This window comes from Colobus angolensis, unplaced genomic scaffold (genome assembly GCF_000951035.1).
Source record: "Colobus angolensis palliatus isolate OR3802 unplaced genomic scaffold, Cang.pa_1.0 Scaffold42, whole genome shotgun sequence".
NCBI lineage: Eukaryota > Metazoa > Chordata > Mammalia > Primates > Cercopithecidae > Colobus > Colobus angolensis.
In genome coordinates, this window is record NW_012117599.1 from 5,980,633 (window position 1) to 6,003,168 (window position 22,536).

The 22,536-nt window shown below is 41.9% G+C and overlaps 1 protein-coding gene across 5 annotated transcripts in view; it reads left to right on the forward strand.

The window, feature by feature from the left end:
• Positions 1 to 22,536, forward strand: part of MAP4K4 (mitogen-activated protein kinase kinase kinase kinase 4) — a 189,954-nt gene that overhangs the window by 82,403 nt on the left and 85,015 nt on the right. For all 5 annotated transcript variants that reach the window (XM_011956595.1, XM_011956597.1, XM_011956596.1 and 2 more), the window contains exon 2: positions 8,464 to 8,520. In XM_011956595.1, the coding sequence (XP_011811985.1) occupies positions 8,506 to 8,520 (15 nt within the window). In that variant the 5' untranslated portion in view covers positions 8,464 to 8,505. The remainder of the gene's footprint in view (positions 1 to 8,463; positions 8,521 to 22,536) is intronic.

Consider the following 22,536-nt stretch of genomic DNA (forward strand, 5'->3'; position numbering starts at 1 on the left):
TCCATTAGTACTCCAGTCTGAAGGGATGATTTAGTACCAACCAGGAGATGTTTAGAAGACTGAGATGAAATGAACACACGTGTGCATGTGTCTTTATAGCAGCATGATTTATAATCCTTTGGGTATATACCCAGTAATGGGATGGCTGGGTCGTATAGTACTTCTAGTTCTAGATCCTTGAGGAATCGCCATACTACTGTTTTCCATAATGGTTGAACTAGTTTACAATCCCACCAACAGTGTAAAAATGTTCATTGCGGCACTATTCACAATAGCAGAGACTTGGAATCAACCCAAATGTCCATCAGTGACAGACTGGATTAAGAAAATGTGGCACGTATACACCATGGAATACTATGCAGCCATAAAAAAGGATGAGTTCGAGCCCTTTGTAGGGACATGGATGCAGCTGGAAACCATCATTCTCAGCAAACTATCACAAGAACAGAAAACCAAACACCGCATGTTCTCACTCATAGGTGGGAACTGAACAATGAGATCACTTGGACTTGGGAAGGGGAACATCACACACCGGGGCCTATTATGGGGCAGCCGGGGGGAGGGATTGCATTGGGAGTTATACCTGATATAAATGACAAGTTGATGGGTGCTGACGAGTTGATGGGTGCAACACACCAACATGGCACAAGTATACATGTGTAACAAACCTGCACGTTGTGCACATGTACCCTAGAACTTAAAGTATAATTAAAAAAAAAAAAATTGCAGGCACCTAGATCTTGGACTTCCCAGTCTCCAGAACTGTGAGAAATAAATTCCTGTTGTTTAGAAAAACAAAAAAAGAAGACCGAGATGTTTGCTGAAGTACTCTGAGGTGTCTCAGGTTGGCTACATGCTTTCTTATCTTAGATGGCTCCTGGAGAGCTGTCTGGGTAATACGCTCTCCTGCTTTGGTAATTTTGGATTTTTTGCAGGCACTTTTTGGAAGAGAGCGCCTGTGAGTGAGACCTGTGGTTTTGGGGTTGACAGTGCACAACCAGTCAAGCTAAGCTGGTCTTTGCCTTTTGGGTGGATGCATATATAAAGAGTGGTCAGTAGATTGCCCAGTGCTGTGCTCATGCCATTCAGTTTGTGGTCACGGACGTTTCCATATTTGCTAGTAAAAATAAGAAAATTCAGAAAGGGGAGTAGTTTGGAATTGTCAAGTTGAACTGCGAATGGTATGGATGAGATATTCTGGGGAGAGAATAGACAGACCAGGTTTGGCTTAGCTACTAGGTGAGCATCCTTCTAGCCCTCTGGGATTTCTTTCTAATCTGTACGATCACCTATTTTGTTGAAGTAGGCTTGCCTGTCCTTTCAATTCTTAGACATTTCAGAACGTAAGTTATGTGTTTTTCGGGGGGAGGAAAAAGTATTTGTTAGAATTTACTTGTTACGAATCTAACCTTCACACACCAAACCCCCAGCTAAGACAGTAAGTTGCATATATAATTGTAATAAATACTATGTAAGTCTGAAAGGGGAAAGAGAACTTGAGTTTGCGACTTTTCTTGTAATCTTGAAGAAGTAATTCCCAAACTTCAGAGTGCGTTAAGAAATCACTAGGATGCTAGTTTAAAAATGCTTGGATTCCTATACCCCAGTTACACAGATCTGATGGCCTGGGATAGAGCCTGGAAGTCTGCATGTCACAGGTGAAAAGGAGTGATATATTTGTTACTGAAATTGACCTGCCTAATAGAAAAACTTAACATACTTTATCCCCAGTAAATCCCTTAAATCCAAAATATTAACACTCCCAAACCAACAGCACACCACTAAAAAGTCAACGAACAAATATCAGGAAACAAAGCTTCCCAGTTGGTTGGGAATGAGAAGCAGCCAGGTCTTCCCGCTTCCGTTGCAGGCACTTGTCGCACTGCCATGGAATCTTCTCTTTTGACTTAGTGACGGAGACTGCCGTCTTCTTGAGGTGCAGTGTATGACAAGCTTCTCTCATCCTTGCATGTCTGCAGAGATGTGACATGGTTTTGTGACATACCTTCTAGTCTTGGGGGGAATCATTGTGCTCTCCCTTTTTTTTTCCTGGCCAGTTGCTACCTCAAAGCTGTCCCCTTCTGGGATTTGGAAAGGATTATTTGCACCTCACATCTTGAGAGATCCATGTTCTGTCCTTTGATGATCTTCGGCGCCATCCAGGCATCTTTGAAGGCTCAGCTGCAGCCTCTATGGTGGGTTCACACCACTAGCCCCATAGTGATGTGTCCTCCCTTAACAGCTGCTTTTGCACATCCTATCAAAGCAGAGGAATTGGTTTCACACTGTCTTCTTTCCCAAGTGTTTCTACCCCAGGGCACAGTATTTCTCTGTGATGCTCATCTTTTGTGTGTATGTGTTTTTTTTAAACACCTCTCTAAATTGTAAGCTCCCTGCAGGCAGGTTGCTGTGTTTTATCTCCTCAGCAGTGTGAGGCATGTCTTGAGCACTGGTTAAAAGTAGTCTTCGGGTTACTGAGACGTGCATTAATAGGCTTCGCTATTAAGCAAATATAAAGCCAATTTCAGGCAATTAATCTCTGAAATTTTTATTTCAGATTAAACTCAACAGATAAAAGGAAGCTTTAATTTATGATGAGATAAAGATGGGAACAAATAAAGGCCTCTTACAGTTTCAGAAAGCCATGGACCAGAGTGGCTTGTGAATGTGTGTTCACATGCCTTCAGGTTCCCTAAACAATTCCTGTGGGATGTTCTTTCTTTATCACAAGAAGAAAAAGGCCAGGAGTTGAAAATAAGTTTTTATTATTGGTTAGTGTGTTGCCATGTTTGATTATATCTATTAAAATATGTTATAGAATAATGTACTTGGCAGTTCCTATGTAAGTTGGTTAAGAGGACATTTGTGGTCATTCCTGTTTCAGGTCCACAGCCTGGTATAGAGAACCAGTCTAGGTGTGACTCTTGAGCTTGTTAACCTAGCCCCCTCTAAGCTTTAGTTTCTTCATCTGTGGGTTGAGGATAATGATACTTGCGTTGTGTGGGGAAGTAAACAACAATGCATATAAAACGCTTGTTCACTAACTGCCTCAAGAGTAGGGCCAGCGTGGTTCCTGTGACCTGTTCTTACAGTCCCGCCTCAGGACTGTAATGCTCTCTGGTGTCACAGCATATGCTTGCTGGAGTTTAGGCTGTGTGTGTGCACCCCTCTGGGCTACTGAGGGAAGAAGGCATTTGTTATTCCTAACTTGCGTGTTTACCTTACATAGTATCATAAACATGATAAATTTTCCTTGTCTCCTATTTATTCTTAGGCTGTATGAGTACAAAAGTTTTATGATTCTGGATAAAGGTGAGATTTAGGGAGAAAGCACTATGAATGGAAAAAGTGCTGTTGAGTCATGTGCACTTTCGTGCTAAGATGTGAGGTGGTGGCACCATTAAATAGCAAGGCTCTGTGAGGGAAGGTCAGAGGATGAGTGGGGAAACTTTCTCATAGAGTGGTTGGTATTAGACCTCTTTAGATTGGAGTCTGGAGGTGAAGGCTCTATTTTTCATTGCTTGAATTCATTCACTCCTCAGAGTTCCTCTTAATATGGATGAGACCAATGGAATTTGCCTCTCGACGAATATACTTAATCATCAAATGTGTTTTAAAGGGTAATTGGAGTTTAGGTAAGGATTATGCAGCATGAAGTTACCTAGCCTTTAATGATAGCAGAACATTTGAGAAGATAGGAACATTGCCATCTTTTTCTTTTTTCTTTTCTTTTCTTTTTTTTTGAGTTGGTATCTTGCTCTGTCGCCCAGGCTGGAGTGCAGTGGCACAATCTTGGCTCACCGCAACCTCTGCCTCCCAGATTGAAGTGATTCTTGCTCCTCAGCCTCCCGAGTAGCTGGGATTACAGGCGCCCGCCACCATGCCTGGCTAATTTTTGTATTTTTAGTAGAGATGGGGTTTCACCATGTTGGCCAGGCTGGTTTCAAACTCCTGACCTCAAGTGATCCACCTGCCTCAGCCTCCTAAAGTGCTGGGATTACAGGTGTGAGCCACTGCACCCGGCCAGATGTTTTTCTTTTGGGATTTAAAAGCTTCCTTTTGAATGCTGTTCCTTCTGCCTCTAGGCTCCTCTCTATGGGCCAGAGACAGATTTCATTCTAGTGCGATGGTTTTTCAAGTGCGAGGTGGCAATTTTGACTTGGTTGGAAACATAAAGGAGAGTTGAAAATCAAGCCATTTTCTTCAGCTTGGACCTCTATTAAGAATAGTTTGAGTTTTCTTAAAAAAAGAAACATACATTTTTGTGAAATTTAAAGACTAAAAATGAACCAGAAACTAAGAAGGTTGCTCTACCAAAGGGGATGTCGGTTGTGGTTATTTGAGCCATTCAAGTTACGTGAAATGATGTTGATTGGAAGAAAAATTTTAATTCTAAATCATGCTATGTCTGCTAACCCTTAAAAGCATAGAGGCAAAATAACTTAGGCTGTTTCTCTGAAAACAAAATATTTTGATAGAAATTTGACAAGTTAGTAGAAACAGTAGGAGTCCCTCTCTTGAAGTATATATATAACATCACTGTGGAAAGGGGATCCTGCTGCTGCTATTGTACTGTGGGCAGATAACTGAAGAAAATTCAAAGTTCCCCATCTGTAGAATAGGCTAGTGACCTGCTTTGTTGCCCTCATAGGGTTTTTTAGGATCTGTTGAGAAAATAGATGTGAATAGTATTTGGGGGCTTTTTATCACTAATTATCTTATAAACACATTAATGTTTACATGGTGCTATATAAATAAAGCTAGCAATGAATCTTTAATCTCTGCCATCTGGCATTTGATATTTACTTTATCCCTGGATGGGATACTGTGCCCAAGAAATGTAGGTAATAGGACAAGAGAGTAACATTCATAAATGGATGCTGGGTATATATATTTAATACTGACCAAGTAATTTACTGGTATATTTTAAGAATGGATGATACAAGGGAAAAAAGATCCTGTTAAATTCAGAATCTCTCTATGCACAAGTTAGGTGTTTGAGTGACCCAACATCAGGTGGGTCCAGAGTGATCCAGTAATCTAGAGTTAGGTGAAGGAACATGATTTATTGCTCATTTTCAATGAGCAGGCTGGATGAAGCAGCCCTTAAGAAATCTTATAGAGGCCAAAATGGGATGATATAATAGATGTCTAGCCCCAAACATCAGTGAGTAATGCCTTTTCCTCAGTCCTTAAGTTCCCAGCATAATGCAGTCCGTTTATGGTTACATGCATTTTCATTGTCTCTTTAAATACTCTTCAGGTGATATGAAGGAGGGTCATGTGTTGTAGCTAAAGAGATGCCAGGAGAGATGTGGCAAGGGCCTCCCTTGTGAGTTGGGCCACCCAGCTTGGGCAGGCCTAGGCTTGTAGCCCACCCTGAGAGGAGTCAGTATATTCCCTCTTGGGTAGTATTGAATAAATCACAGGCAAACTTTTGTCCTTTAAAAAACTCTTGGTGTAGCTTCCTCAGCACACTATTATATGCATATTAACATTCGGTACATTGAATCCCGGCTTCAGTTTTTCTCCCAAGACTATTTTGCTGGCCATTTTAGTTCCTTTACACAAAGGTGACCCATCTCAGTAGGTGGATGATTACTATTAGTTTCAAATTTAGAAGTTTGCTTTTTTTTTTTGAGACAGAGTCTTGCTCTGTCACCCAGGCTGGAGTGCAGTGGCACGATCTCAGCTCACTGCAGCGACCCGATCTCAGCTCACTGCAGCCTCTACCTTCCAGGTTCAAGTGATTCTCCTGCCTCAGCCTCCTGAGTAGCTGGGATTACAGGTGCATACCACCACGCCTGGCTAAATTTTGTATTTTTAGTAGATTTGGGGTTTCACCATGTTGGTCAGGCTGGTCTTGAACTCCCGACCTCAGGTGATCCACCTGCCTTGGCCTCCCAAAGTTCTGGGATTACAGGCGTGAGCCACTGCACCCAGCCCTTTTTTAAAAAAAAATAGAGAAATATGTTATTTTAGCACTCCATTCCTTCCCCTTGCATTGACCATTCCTTTCAAAAATTAGAAATGGGCCTACATTGACTACACTTGAGACAATTGCAGTCTATGAGGAGAAGGGAGCAAGGGAATCAGCATGGGCCTTTGTTGGAGTGGTATGAGGATGCATCCCTGCCGAGAGCCCACTGAGTGCTGGGTGCCAGGGCCAGGACTAGGGCCTTACGGACTCTCTGCACTTTATCTACCAGCTGCCTGACTCTAGAGCAGGGATGAGGCACCTGAACACTGCGGGTTGGAAACTCCTAGAACTTAAGTAACTTCCCTGAGGAAATACGGTGATGGGGTGGTGGACAAGGAAAGACACTCAAGGCTGCCTGGGTCCCAGATTCGTTTTTCCTGGTACAGTGTCTTGTTTGAAAGGAGGGAGGCAGAATTCTTAGATGATTTTCTGATTTAAATTCAAAATGGACCTAATTTGGAGACCTACTATGTGATAATGAAGACTGGTGCTGTCACATAGTCTGGCCTCATCACAAAAATGATCGATTAGTTGTTAGTTCCTGATACTCTGTTCCCTTAGTAAGGGAGACTCATGTTTTATGTAAAGCAGATGCTGAGTGAATTCACAGTTCTCAGCTGTTATGCCACTTTCTAAGTCTTGAGGATACACACTTGTGGTCTTGAGTTCAGGCATAGAAGGAAGCATAGACCATTTTCTGTTCCTCCTTATGGCTTTATTTATGTTAACATTTATTTGAAAAAGAAAGGTACTACTCTGTAAATGTCTGAGGAGGCTTTTGCATAGACCTGTGGATTTTCTTGATTTGTGGAGATCTTAGGTGTTAATCATACCAGATACTCAGAAGACCCTTCCATCCCCAACGTTGTACTAACGCATTCCCAGTGCAGCATACTTATGCTCTTGAAAAGAGGGAAAGCCAGGACAGTGCGTTTGACATTTTCCCTCATCATTTGGTTTCTGTCAGCGAGAAATACGCTTTAGTAATTTGGAAATAAACTCGCTGCAGGGGGTGAATAACAGGTTTGAAGGTTGATTAGTTGCTAAGGAGATGATCTTTGTGTGCTTATGGGGAAAGTATGAGAGGATCACTTAATACCATAACCTCTGAAGTTCTACTCTTTCTCCTTGGGTTCAAGAAAACCATCATTTGGTTTCAGGTTGTGTTGACGGTCAGAATCAACTATAGGAACTATCATTAATTTAGGGAAACCAGGTTCCAGGGTTGTGCTTGACCACTGACCATGTGCCACCCAATGTTCTTTGTGCTCCGTTTATTGTACACAGCAGCCCCATGAAGTGGGTACCACTATGATCTCACTTACACAGGTAGGAGCCTGAGGCACACCAAGCAGAGTCTTGCCCAGGTGCAGTTACTCAGTGTCATAGTTGTAATACAGTGTCATTTTCATAGAGTTGCTTTGTCCAAGTTGTAACTTGAGTTCCTGCACAAACTCTCCTCCTCAGATTTGAAGTTTTAAAGTTCACAACTCTTTAAATCATGAGAATACAAGGGAGACAGGCTGTTGGAGAATATGGGGATGTTCTTTCTGTTTTACATCTGTTGCAGAAGGACTATTTCTCACAAAGTCCTTAAGTAGATCATGCTCAGCATATCTGGATGCTCTTTGCTACTGGCCTGAGAAATGACCAGCAGGGCATTGCAAAGAGTGAGTAGAGAGTAACAAGACTGACAGTAATTTAACCTGGTACTCCTCATCTGGGTGAAAGGAGAATGATACCAAGTATGACTGATATCTAGTGATACAAATGGGTTACAGAATTTTAGATTCTAGGTGAGGCGTTATAATACACCTGTAAGAAACCTGTCTCCCTCCTACCCCCCAATTTCTTTATACACTAAAAAAAAAAAAAAAAAAAAAAAATCCCAGAATTGTAAAGAAATATCTAAAGAAATTGGTAGGAGGAGGGAAAGAATTTTAAAAAGTGATTTTGTTTGATGTTATGCTTTAGCTTGTTTCTTTCTTGCAGTCCCCACATTGGGACTGCAGGAGAGCTTCAAAGAAGACTTTCAGTATAATTCTTGTGAAATAAAGTAATGGGTATTGGGAACACACAGGGAAAAATTACAGTTATCCATTTTTGACGATAAAATGTCTAGAGGGTTTTTTGGGGGTCTTTTTTTTTTTTTTCCTATAGCAAGTTAAGAAGGAAAGGATGGCCAGTGTGATTTGTAGAAGAAAAAAGTTTCTTCGAGATAGTGTTATGTAAATTAAACCTGTGAAGGAAATCAGTAATTGATGCTTTATCAAAAACTCATTTGTTCAAGGAATTGTCTTGCTTAAGTGTGGTTCATTGTAAACTATATTGTTATATTGGAGAGCACAGGACTATTTTGTCATCACTGTTGGTTAGTAAGAGATAAGTATAGATAAAATGCGATTTGTTGGAAACCAGCCATTTTGTTCTAATGATTGTGCAAAAACATTAGTGCTCATTGGTCTTTTTTTTCTGTTTTTCAGGGTCGACATGTTAAAACGGGTCAGTTGGCAGCCATCAAAGTTATGGATGTCACTGAGGTAAGATTGAGTCACACACCTTTTTAAATAAATTGTTAGATGGAAGACAAAGATTCCCCCAACAACACAGAGTATAACTCTGTTTGGAAAATCTGATCACTTGAGCAAATTGGCCTCCTGTGACATTGTGGGTTCATAGGTCCAGTGGACTAGTTGGCCTAAATTGTAGTACACGGTCTCTAAGTAACTAAAAGGCAGTAGCATTTTCTCAAAACACACGCAGTACACACATACATCTGAGTGATGTCATCCTTGGCAACGTAATGGGCCATAATTGGAAACATCTTCTCTAATGGAAAAGAAAAAATCTGAAAAGGGATCATGGAGGTCACATGAATAGGGAGATTGAGGGTTTCGAGTGGAGAAAAGCTTCTCTAGGGTATTAGGCCACATTTGTGCCATTTCTTTTATTTTTAACATGGGGGAGGAAAACAGACCCAGCCAAGTTCCCAGAGGTTGGAAAACAGAAACATCTGCTAGAATGCTGAGCAGATTGTTGGCAAAATTTAGTAGCAAAAATTAGTTCTTGAAATGGTCGCATGAGGATTTACTGTGCAGCTTTAGATGGGAAAGGGGAGAACGTGACCGAGACAAAAAGTAAGTGTACGTGTGCCCATATGTGTGCTTGTAATATAAGCATGAGCCCATATTTAAATTCTTTAAAAAAAAATAGATTATAATGAACTAAATCCATTTCATTTTAAAGTATTTTTATCTGAAATTTTACTTCATGTTCATGTTTACCTCTAACTTGCCTAATTATGAGTAGGATTCAACATTATGAGTAGGATTCAACATCATATTTCACAGATTCTAGAAAGAGTTCACCAGTAGCATTGGAGATTTGGGATAACTTTAAATCCAGCCATAATTTCCCCAAGTCTGGAGTCAGTCAAGGGAGATAATGGCTAACCGATCTCCAGTGTGCTATCCAGAGAGGGAAATCTCCTCCTTTGCCTTGCTCTCTGCTTGGTCTCTGACAACATGGTCGTCTTCAGAATGGGTATTTGTCAGTAAGAACTGGAAAACACTGTTGTCCCTGGACCACAAGACAACTGATAGAGCCTTTCATAAATATTTGAAGATGTGACATTTTATGAGGTGACCACTCTTCTTTTCTCTGTTAAAGAGAATAATGGATACTTTAAAATGAAAATGTACCATTGCTTAGTTGAATGGCCAAAAGCTTCTCCTTGACATACTCTGATGTAGACTATTCTGTTGTATTACAGTGATCCTATCTTGGTGTACAGCTCAGTGGGAAATTGGATGCTTTCCAGTTAAATATTTTTTAAAGATGTTTTTAAAGAGTGGCGAAGGAACCGTAACTTCTTGCTTATTTTATTTTGAATACAGTAGTTGAGCTATTTATGAAGGACCCTCTCTGTGAATGGAATGACCGACACCACCTTCCTACCAAAGTCTCCAGTTCAGAATGCTGTGCGTCTTGCCAGTGCTGTGTTGGGAGTGGTGTTGCTGGAAAATATGGTCTTTCTATTATTTATTAACACACTTTTGGACTTGTTTACTGGCAGACTTGTAGGTACAATTTTAAATGTAATCTTTTGGAATTTTATGAACTGAGAGTTCACCCTTGTGGTGTCATGCAACCTGTGCTGCTTCCCCTGACACTGCTGTTGTGGCTGGTCAGGATATGTCCTCTTTCACATCTCTAATGGAATCTACTTGGGGTTCACCTTCTCTATAGGGATCTTCTTCACCTAAGCCTGGCTGTGATTGTAAGTGTGCAATATGTGATCACTGTTAAAAAAAAAAAAATAAAGAAGTGTAAAGTATAGGAAAATATAAAGAAAAAGTTAAATCCTTATACTTCTGCCACATTATTATTATTATTATTATTTTTTGAAATGGAGTCTCCCTCTGTCACCCAGGCTGGAGTGCAGTGGTACGATCTCTGCTCATTGCAACCTCCACCTCCTGGGTTCAAGCAGTTCTCCTGCCTCGGCCTCCATAGTAGCTGGGATTACAGACTCCCACCACCAACCACATCCAGCTAATTTTTGTATTTTAGTAAGATGAGGTTTCACCATGTTGGCCAGGCTGGTCTTGAACTCCTGACCTCAAGCAATCTACCGGCCTCGGCCTCCCAAAGTGCGGGGATTACAGGCGTGAGCCAGCATCCCCGGCCCTCTGCTACCTTATAATAGCTATTGTTAGTGCTTTGGTGTATTTCCTTTCAATCATGTCTCTGTGAACATAAGTATAAAATACATACTCATATGTGTAATGGATACTTTTGTATCCCACTTATTGAGTGGGATACAAAAGGTATTTTCTTGCCTGAAAAATCAGGCAATGTTGGACACATGCATGATGTAAGTATTTTTATTCCTTTAAAAGTAATTATTGCAAAACCCATGTATTCAGGTAAAATGAAAACCAGATGGTGAGTCCTCAAATAAGTATTATACAAACCCAATCAGCCATTTACCATATTGTCCACTCAGTGGTGTTTCTTGTGTGCTGTTTTCATGCAGTGACCTTTGCTATAGCATGGAGCACAGTCATTGCCCATAGTAAGTGTTGTTTATGGATAGAGGGCCATGTATAGCAGTCAGCCTGGAAAACATGCCCTTGCCAAGCCTGCATGTCAAAGCTCCTCTGAACTCCTCTTGTGCAGTTGTAGGCATTGGCCTGGCTGGGACCTGGGAGCAAGTGAGGAGCAGGCTGAGTGAGATTTTGCAGCATGTGCTTCTGGTCCCAACTCCAGCAGGAGGGGCTGTTGGAGCGGGTTCTCTTGATGAGAACAGGACTCTTCATGGTTTTTTTTTACCTCCACTTAGTTTCATCTCAGGAGCAAAAAAGTGCAAATATTTGTTTTTGGGAAAAATCACAGATTTGTTCTGACTCTTTAGGTGAAAGTGAGAGGCAGTTACCAGGCTACTAGTTATTCCTCAGGCCCAGAAGGCAAGAATTGCAGCAGGTGTGGGAAGTTGAATGGTGTGGCTGCGTTTCTCCCGAGCTGTCAGCTGTTGGCAGGCTGAATGAATCTAGCTCTGGAGCTGGCTGCAGACAGTGCAAAGATGGGGGCCCACTTCACTGGCTTTACTTGATTGTGTGAATCTGAAAAACAAGACCAGCTGAGAATTCAGATTCCATCCTGGGGTGAGGTGACCAGGGACTGTGGAGGAAACCAAGGGGCCTGGAAGTGGGGAGGCATTTATTTGCAAGAGATGTCAAGTTCTCTTCAAATCTGGTGTGTGAGTACTTTAACTGTATTAAGAATTGACTATCCTTAGGATTTTGAAAGGCTCTTTTTAAGGAAAGCGTGTCTTTTATCTGATTGGTTTTGGGAAGGGCTTAAGGAACAGATTAAGGATGTGCTCAAAGTGGATGATATTAGGACAGCAGATCTATAATGTGTTTGTTTTGAATAATGATAGATTTAGAGGATTTGCAGAAAAATGTATAGGGAGGTCTCATGTACCCTTCATTCAGTTTTCCCATGATAAAATCTTGCATAACTAAAATACAGTACTGTAGCTTAAGTACACATAGAAAACAAAACATGGCAAATGATTGCTTTTACCAGTGATTCTCAACCTGGAGTTGATAAACTCTTTGAGTGAGGTTTGTCTCTGAGAACAGAATTTTATTTTGCATTTTCATAGTGTCCCCCAACTTTTTATTATGAAAAAGTTCATACATCTAGAACTGTTGAAAGAATGAACACTCTCAACTCTTCACTTATATTCAACATTTGTTAACATTTTGTTCGTGTATGTGTGTATTGTTGAAAATAATTACAGCTATCACCATGATGCTTCACCTTAAATTACTTGAGCATGCTTGTCTTAAAGACAGTCTACTGCATATCATAAAATTGCACCTAATGATCAGTCTACATTCGTGTATCTTTGATTGTGCCAAGAATGTTTTTGTAACTCTTTTTGAATCATAGTCCAGGTTTATGGATAAGATAACTAAGTGTAGTGCATAAACCTGGACTATGATTTTTAGGCTAGTAAGTTTCTCTTTACCTTCCTGCCTCCGTTTTTATTTTTTCATAAAAGAAAATTGACTTTTGTAAGAATTCAGCCAAACTGTTCTGTAGAATATCCTATATTCTGGATTTGATAGTCTCCTCATGTTATGCTTTAACTTGTTCCTTTCTCTCCTATATTTCCTGCAAACTGGAATTATGTTGAGAGGTTTGATGAGATGCAGATTAAATATTTTTTGGCAAGAACAGCTCAGTGGTGGTATTGGGTACTTGATATTGCCTCAGGTCAGGGGGTACGTCGTTCTAGGTGAAGCCCGCTTCACTCATAGCCTTCCCATTATTGGTGAAGCCAAGTTGGGTCACTGGTTTAAAGAGGTGACTGCCCGCGTTCTCCACTATAAGGGTGCATTATTAGTTTTGCATTTCCTAAATAATCTATCTCCAGGGTGATACTTGGGCACTGTGTGAATATTCTGTTCATGAGTAACCTTTCAGCTAATGGCTTTGGCATTCATTTAATGATTCTTGCTTAGGTTAGTTATTATTGCAAAATGATGATTTTATGTTCTTCCTTCTGTATTTATTAGTCAACAACAGTCTATAGAAGAGTTTTCTAACTACCCCTGCCCTTCTCTCTTTGTCTGGATATTGCTGTGGACACGAGTGGTTTTGTTTAATGTGTTTCCATCATAAACAGCTGTTATTATTACATAATCAAGTTGTACCATATTTGGCAGTGAGAGCCTTTGACATGACCCCAGTGGGTCCCCAGTGGGGTCTGCAGCCTTTCGACATGCCCCTGTTAGTTTCTGAGTACCTCTTTGTTCTTCTGGGACAAGTAGATATTTGAAACTCACCTACCAAGACATGGAATCCTCTCCTCTGAGGAGCCTTAGTTCTGTTGAGTGGGAAATGTTTTTAGAGACTAACATCTGGATGCTAAGTATACTCATTGCTACTGAGGTATTGCTGCTTCTAGGCCCTTTGAGTAGACAGAGCTAAGAAATACATTTTTCTTTTTCAAAAACCAGAGTTTTTTTCTTAATTTCTTCTATCTTGTATATCTTATATTTGTCTTTTCTCTTATACTGAAAAATACTGAACTTAAAAACACATTTCTATGTTCAGTGAATATGAAATTATTTCAGTATTATAACAACGTTACTACTTAAAATAGACATGGAGGGGAGAAGTTTAATATTTTTCTGAAGTTATTTTGGCCCTTTGCTTTGGATAAATCAAGGACAAGCATTTCTTAGGTTAATGCACATAGAACAGAGGCAAACTTACTACGTGGTGTTTTATGTCAGTTGGGGATGAAACGGTGCTCTTTGGAATGAATGATGTTTGACTGCATTTCATCAGCATTGAGTAGCAGAGCTGCATCCAATCCAGTCTTCCGGCCTGTCCAGTGGTCTTTCCAACATTTGGTCCTTTTTCTCAGCCACTTGGGCATAGGATGGTGTTAAAGCAGGGGATTCTCAAAATGTAGCCATTGGACCAGCAGCTGCTGCGAGTACTTGAAAACTTGTTAGAAATGCAGCTTCTGGTTCCATCCCAGATTACTGCATCAGAAACTCTGGACTGGAGCCCTCCAAAAAATTCTAATGCACCTTCAAGTTTGAAACCCCCTGCTTTAATGGAACCTTAGGAAAGAAAGAGCCCACTCCCTCCTGTCTGTGGGTGAATAACTGCAGCTCAGAGATGCTGATACTTCTTGCTCAGGAGTACATTGCTAGACACTGCAGGAATTAGAACCTGGGTCTTTGATTCCCTGCTTACTGTACTTGTGAAAGTATAACCATTTCAAACATCAGGTTTTTAAGTAAGCTCGTTGAGTGAGCTGATTTGATCTGAACTTTAAAGGATAGATGGATCTTGACCACATTTCTCCTTTTTAAAATTTGTTTTTGGCAGATTTGTCAGAGCAGACTTTGTTTTAGTGTTAAGACTACAGTGTCTGTGAATGGTAATTCTGTCATATTATTTAGGGGATGGGAAGATGTTGGCCGTTACGTCTTTTACCTTCTCGTTATTAAATACGTTAAAATATCACTTTTGCTGAAGACTTTTTAACACTCCCGATACCCTCCTCAGCCACTTGTTCAAATGATCCACTCTCCACCTGCCTTCTTCCACCTGTGGCAATCCTTTTTGCCGTGACTTTCTTCCCTGCAGGCTCCTTCTTCAGTCCCTCTGTGATTACAGCCTGTTTGGTCCTTTGACAACTACCTTTGCCCTATGAACTGTCTTCCTCTGCTGTGTATGTGTGTGTGGGTTTTTCTTGTGTTTCATTTTTGATTTTTGTTTTTTGAGATAGGCCTCATGCCCAGGCTGGAGGGCAGTGGCACCTTCAGGGTTCACTGCAGCCTGGACTTCCTAGGCTCGAGTGATCCTCCTACCTCAGCCTCCTGAGTAGCTGGGACTACAGATGTGTGACACCATGCCCAGCTAATTTTCAAAATTTTTTTGTAGAGACTGAAGTCTTACTGTGTTGCCCAGGCTGGTCTCAAACTCCTAGGCGCAAGCTGTCTTCCTACCTTGGCCATCCCAAAGTGCTAGGACTACTGATGTGAGCCACCGATCCCTGCCGATTCTTCTGCTGTTTTAATTGTTAGCTAGAGAACAGTGGCCACATGTTTATTTTAGATCATATCCTCTTTTGGGATTCTCTTAGCCTTTCTAGGTTCATGACAGTACCCTTTGTTCACATGGGTGGTGCTTAGCTTATATTTGCTCTTTCTGAAGAATGTCCCAAGGCAAAAGGCAGTTCTTGTTCTTCTTCTCCTTAAAAAATTAATTATTATTATTATTATTATTATTATTTTGAGACAGGATCTTGCTTCATCCCCCAGGCTGGAGTACAGTGGTGTGATCACGTCTCACTGTAGCCTCAGCTTCCCAGGCTCAAGAGATCTTCCCACCTCAGCTTCTTGAGTAGCTAGGACTAACATTTTTTTGTAGAGACCTGGTCTCCCTGTGTTTCCCAGGCTGGTCTCAGAGTCCTGGGCTCAAGCTGTCCTCCTGCCTTGGCTTCCCAAAGTGGTGGAATTATAGGCGTGAGGGACCACACCTGGCCAAAAGGCAGTTTTAAAGGAGAATTTCCAACAGTGTTTTGAGCAGTAGCAAAATATATATATAGTGTCCCTTTTAAAAGATTAGAGACAGCCTTTATATTAATATTTATGTGCTACTATATTTTACTCATACATTTACTCATTTGTAGGCTAGTTTTAAATATTAAAAAGGAATAGAGAAAAGTATATTCACTCTTACTGAAAATATGACTAAGCACTAATTGCTTTGTTCAGATGTAATTTTGGTTCTTGGGATTGGAAATGGCAAATGTAAACCATGGTTTGTAGGTTTTTTGTTTTTGTTTTTAATGCTGTTCATGGAGTTGCACTAATTCATTTATTTAAACAAGTACTGAACGGTTAGTCTTAAAAACACTGTTCTCTCTGGAGTGGAATAGAAAGATTAATTATGCTTTAGGAGTAACTTCTTGATTTCTTGGTAAATTAAAACTTGCTGTGAAAGGATGATCTTTGTAATTATTAATGAGCATTCTTCAAGCAGATTGAACATCCACAGTTTCTTAGTTTAATTTCATCATTTTATGAACCAAAGGCATTTTTTCTAAGTAAAATAAATGGTTGAGTAAAAAAATCACCCAACACATTTTATATAATCTAAATTGCTGTTTTGTTTTAAAATGGATACTGTCCTTTCACCATCCCATTTCCTTTCCCCAGCTGCTGCTACTGCTGCTTCTTTCTTTATTCCTTTCAGCTTTGGGCTGTATATGCAAGATTTTGTTTTTTATCTTGACACTTCCATTCTTGCTTCCATTCCCAGTAAATGTATTGAAAAGAGTGTCGTGTTGGAGGTCCCCAAGACCATCCTCAATTTTGATTCCAGCACCTAGGTATACTCTCCGCTGTGATTTACAGCACAATGATAGGATCCAGAGCAAATTCAGCAAGAGAACAGGCACGTGGAAGGAAGTCTGAAGGGATTCAGGCACAGACTTCCCAGAGTCCTATCCCAGTGTAGTCACACAGGCCCTGCTTAATTCCTCCAGCAGAGCTGTAATGGCACATGTGAAATAACTGTCTACCAAGGAATCTTGCTAGAGACTCAATGCCTTGCATTTTTATTTGGGGATAGTAGTACAAGCAGCCTGTGCCTAGCATGCACCCAAAATTTCAGACTTCCAAAAGGAAAATAGGTGTATGGCGTAAACCACATTCTAGGTACAGCGAGCCACTCTTAGCCAGTTCTGGGACTGGTGGAAACCCTACCCAGATCAAAATCCCAGATGCCAGCCGAAGGGCAACCTTGCAAGCTGCCCTTTTTAGGGATGGCGTCAGGCCTCAGGACTAAACAGACACCTCTCCTGATTGCTGCGTTGATATATCACCTGCCTCTTCAGGATCTCTACTTGGATGTCGATAACCTAAACTCGACATGTCTCATGTGAGTTCCTGTTCTTCCCCCATAAGCTTGTTCCACTTGGAGCCTTGTCTTTTCTCAGTTGGTGGCAACTCCACCCTCCTCATTGCTCAGGCCCAAAAAGCTTTTGCATCCTGGGTGGACTGCTTGCTTTCTGTTTTGTACCACTTGGCTCATCTGTCAGGAAATCCTATTGGTTCTGCCCTCAGACAGCGTCATTTGTGTTAGAATAATCTTGATAGATAGTGGGTGTGGGTAGATTGACTACAGGTTAGTAACTACTAGTTAGTATTTTTGAAATCATAAAAAGTTTTAATGAGTCTGATGGTCCTTATAGTCTGTGAGAACAAACTATAGTCTGTCTATAAGAACAAACACACACAAATCTGACCCTTCTCACCACAGCCTCTGTGCTGCCACCCTTGGCTGCCCGTCTGGTTTTAGCTGCCACCGTCTGTTGCTTAGATTTCTGTCGTAGCCCCTGTCACGAGCCTGCTGCCTCCATGGTGGTTTTCCAGCCACTTCTCACTGTAGCAGCTGAGTGAAGCTTGGAAAACAAAGTCAGAATAGAGTATTTCAGAGTAAAAGCCCGGGTTCTTACAGTGGCTGACACGACAGGGCCCTACTTGATTGGCCTCCCAGCCCTCCTCTCCTCCTTCTACACAGTCACTCCAAGCACACAGGCCTGTTCACTGTTTCTCCACCCTGCTCACCTGATCCTGCCAAGAGACCTGTCACTTACTGTTTGTTCCCTGTGGCTGGAATGCCACTCCCTCACGGCCACCCAGCTCACCCCCTGCACCTTCCTCATGCCTTGACATAGCCCATGACCTCTTCCTACTCCTAAAGCTCTTGCCCGGTTCTATGTCACCATATCTAACTGGCTTATTTATTCTACTTAATGTGTTTCACTGCCTCCACCATGCCACTAACTGCCTATCCCCCAAGAATATAAGCTTCATACATAGTGACAAGGATCTTTGTCTGTTTTTTGTTTCTGAGTTGGAGTTTCCCTCTTGTCACCCAGGCTGGCGTGCAATGGCGTGATCTTGGCTCACTGCAACCTCTGCCTCCTGGGTTCAAGTGAGTCTTCAGCCTCAGCCTCCCGAGTAGCTGGGACTACAGGCGTCCACCACCATGCCTGGTTAATTTTTGTATTTTTAGTAGAGACGGGGTTTCACCATGTTGGCCGGGGCGGTCTTGAACTACTGACCTCAGGTGATCCGCCCACCTCAGCCTCCCAAAGTGCAGGGATTACAGGCGTGAGCCACTGTGCCTGGCCAGTTCTTTTAGTGATGTTTCATCCCATGTGCAAATTCAGTGCCTAGCATATAGCAGACATTTAGTAAATACTGTTGAATAAACAGTGCTTCCCCTTCTTTTTATATGTAAAACCCCAAAACTCAAGTAAGTTACCTATACTTGGTTGATGGGATGTGTGTGTGTGTGTGTGTGTCGTGTGTGTGTGTGTCTGTGTGCACAGGCCATGAAACTATTTGATGATTACACAGTTTAGATTGTCTTTTAATTATATAGTGACATGCCCTTTGAGATGTGGTAAAATGGTGAAGCAATACAGTTGGAAAGAGGTTTTAGATAACCTATGTCCATTCCTTTGAAACACTTAAAATGGTGAAATCTCTTGAAAGGATCTTTTTAGCACCCCTGCCCTTTTTGTTTTTGTCTCCTGAATTTAGTTCCAATGACTGCTTTCCAGTTTACATTCTCTTCATAGGACTGGGGTATAAATTCTAGCCTAAACTAACCTGTCCATATGATAAAGCTTTCTGGAATTGCTTGTTTTATTAGTCTGTCAACGTCTCATGAAAATCTATAGTAACAACATACACAGGATCTTAAACATTTATATGACAGTGGAATCATTTTTAGAATAAAAGCTGTAATTGAGAAACGGACCCCCTCCCCCATTCACTCCCATTAGCATAATACCCTGACAGAAGGAAAGACATTTTTGGTGAGAAATTTTTATCTCCTGGTTATTCTGACTTTTGTACTAACCTTACAGAAAAGAGAGTTGACTTCTGTGGGTCTGATCTAAAATGGGATTAGGGAGCCAGCTAGTTGATGGGCTGGGTTTTTAGCATCCGAACTTGCCACATTGTAGCACACTGTTAATCTGTAAATGGTCTCAGCATTGTAGGAAGCCAGGCTCTCTGCTCCAAGGGCAGAAAATCCCCTTAGAAAGCTGCCTTCTGGTGAATGAGCAGCCCATGAGAGTACAGCCCCCCTGTTCTGTTGTTCCACGTCAGCCTGCAACATCTGTGCCACAGGTCAGACTCTCTCCCTTGATTTTTAACTCTGTGCACTAACAGGGAACCCAGATTATATTTTGGCTGTGATCCTGTTCCCAAGCTTGCATTTTGTTTTGCAGTTTGTTTTAATTGTAAAACAATTGTCCGTTGAACTTTGGGCATTATATGTAGTTCACTATGTGTCAGAGGTTTTAGGTGATGTTTAGAACTATGAAAATGATTCCATGGTGGGGTGAAAGCATTTTATTTCTGGCTCCTCTCCCTAGCACTCTCAGGTGCTGATTGGTCTCCAAGTCTGAGTGCAAATTCTGCCTAGATGGAAACCTGCCTCTGAAAAGGGACTGCCACTATCTGTTGGTTATCTGATGGTGATCATGATGTCCTTGGGGCTCTGAAGTCCCCAAGTGTCCAGGGGGCTTTTCTCTGAGCACAGGAACCTTGTGCCAGTTTTCTTTTACCCGTGTTTCTTTTATGTCTAGACATTCCCAGACACTTTTTTTCTCTCACTGGTATACCTGTGCTGTAGCAGCATGGCTGACAGGTCTTGGAAAACCAGTTCTCGAGGGTGGCTGTGTTTACTTGCCTTTGTCTATATGAGCACTGAGTTCAGGAGAAGTGTCTTCCTATGTACAATCCTCAGTAGCTTTTAAACTTTTGTATTTTGGGCCGGGCGCGGTGGCTCACGCCTATAATCCCAGCACCTTGGGAAGCCGAGGTGGGTGGATCACGAGGTCAGCCTGGCCAACGTGGTGAAACCCCGTCTCTACTAAAGATACAAAAATTAGCCAGGTGTGATGGCGCATGCCTATAATCCCAGCTACTCAGGAGGCTGAGGCAGGAGAATTGCTTGAATCCGGGAGGCAGAGCTTGCATTGAGCTGAAATTGTGCTGTTGCACTCCAGCCTGGGCGACAGGGTGAGACTCTTATCTCAAAACAAAACAAAACAAAACAAAAAAATATATATACACACACACACACACACATATATATGTGTGTATATATGTATCTATATGTATACACATACACCTTTTTATTGAAGTGAAGCATGCATACGGAAAAGTACACAAATTATAAACTCAGTAAATTTCAAAAAACTGTACATAACCCTTCAGTGGACCAGCACCTAGATCAAGAAACAGAACTTTGCTACTTCTGGGGTACCCAGGAGTGCCCTCATAGGCCCCTTGCAGTCACTAACTGTTCCATGGAAGGGTGACACTGTCCTGACCTCTGTCAGCACGTGTTACTTGTGCCTGTGTCTGTTCTTGATACAAATGGAACCGTGTGATACTCTGTGTCTGGTTTCTTTCCATTAGCATTGTGTTTGTGAGGTCCACCCGTATGGCTGCTTATAGGGAGAGCTCATTTATTCTCATGCTTTTAGTATTCTGTGGTGTCCCCCTAACTTCCAAGTGAATATATCCCTGCTGTTGATGTAATACTTGTTACGTGGCAGGTGCTGAATTGAATTGCTGCAGAGATAGAAAGGAATTTACCTAGTTTAGGAAATTCTGTGATGGATAAGAGATGCTGGGATGCAGGTTATAGGGAAAATATTCACGTCTGTATTTCTCATAGTTTGGGCATGGTTAAATATCTACTTCTTTTCTGACTTCAAATTGTATTATCTTAACTGCAAGAGTCCTGAGAAAGAGTAGATGATGTTGCTGGCGTGTGATGACTTGGGAACTTTACTCTCTGCTATCTTTGTTGGCTTACAGAGCTTTCCCCACTATTACAGGTCTTCTGCAAAGAATTTGTGCGGTACTTCTTGAGATTCTTGTCTGGCCTGTGTCTCACTGCTGCTTCCTTCTCACCCTGTTTCTGAGGCTGTCTACTTTCCTACCAACTTTGCTGCACTTGCAGCATGTCCTCCCCCTGCTCCCTTAGGGTGGTATAGGTTTGGGGTAGATTAAAGATAGGGAGACACAGCCAAATAAATAAAATTCCAAGCAAGCCTATGTTCTTGCCCCACCCCACGCACCATACCCTGCTCCTGTCCCCACCTTGTCTCTTACAGATGATGAAGAAAGAAATCACTTCATTTCTGCTCATTCTTGATTTTAATGAGAAGGATGTTTTAAAAGCAAGGTCTTCGATATGACAGTTTGTCATACCTGGGAGAGCAACAATAACAGCAGTAACTGCTAGGTTGAGGTAATCTGTAGTTAGGTGGTACTTCCTGGTGATGAGTCATCTTCCCCCCAGGCCTCCTGGGGAATCTTTCTTTTGTGAATGAGTGAGGGAAGGTGTTTATACAAGAAAAGAGTGAATGCCTTCATTTCAGCTGTTTCACTTTTTTTTTCTTTTTGGGACAGAATCTTGCTCTGTTGTCCAGGCTGGAGTGCAGTGGCACGATCTCGGCACACTGCAAGCTCCGCGTCCCAGGTTCAAGCAATTCTGCCTCAGCCTCCCTAGCAGCTGGGACTACAGGCACGCGCCACCATGCCCGGCTAATTTTTGTTTTTTTGTTTTTTTTTTGGTAGAGACAAGGTTTCATCATATTGGCCAGGATGGTGTCGAACTCCTGACCTCGTGATCCGCCCGCCTTGGCCTCCCAAAGTGCTGGGATTGCAGGCATGAGCCACTGTGCCCTGCCTCAGCTGTTTCACTTTTAATGTGCCGGGTGAACTTGCTTTTGTTTACTTACTGAAGATGCTGGATTTTTCTCCCCCTGAAGCTAGAACTGAAGAAGACTCCCTGGTTATTTTTTCCTCCTTAAGTTGTTTAGAAAGCAGAAGAAAACTGTTTATTTAGAAAGTGACTGTGCAGATGTTTTTGTTCAAAAGGGAAAGGAGGAAGAAGGCCGTTGAGATAGAAGAGATTAAAATTTGGAACTACGGTTAAAGCAGCACATCTCCCTGGGCCTGGCTGGCCCTGGTGATTCTGTGTGGTTGGGCACATGTGGAGTAGTGTTGGCTCATAGCCTCTGCAGCCTTTTTCGGGTCTGTCTTTTACCCTTCTTTTTTTTCTTTTCTTTTTTTCCAAGACCAGGGTCTCACTCTCGTCACCCAGGCTAGAGTGCAGTGGTGTGATCACAGCTCACTGCAGCCTGAAACTCCTGGACACAAACAGTTCTCCTACTTCAGCCTCTTGAGTAGCTGGGGCTACAGGTGTGTGCCACCACACCTGGCTAATCTTCTATTTTTAAATTTTTTTAGAGATAGGGTCCCACTATGTTGCCCAGGGTAGTCTCAAACTCCTGGGCTCAAGGGCTCACGTAGTCCTCCTGCCTCGGCTTCCCTGAGTGCTAAGATTATAGGCATGAGCCACTGTTCCTAGACATCTCACCCGTATTTTAGCCCAACGTGGCACTCCTGTAT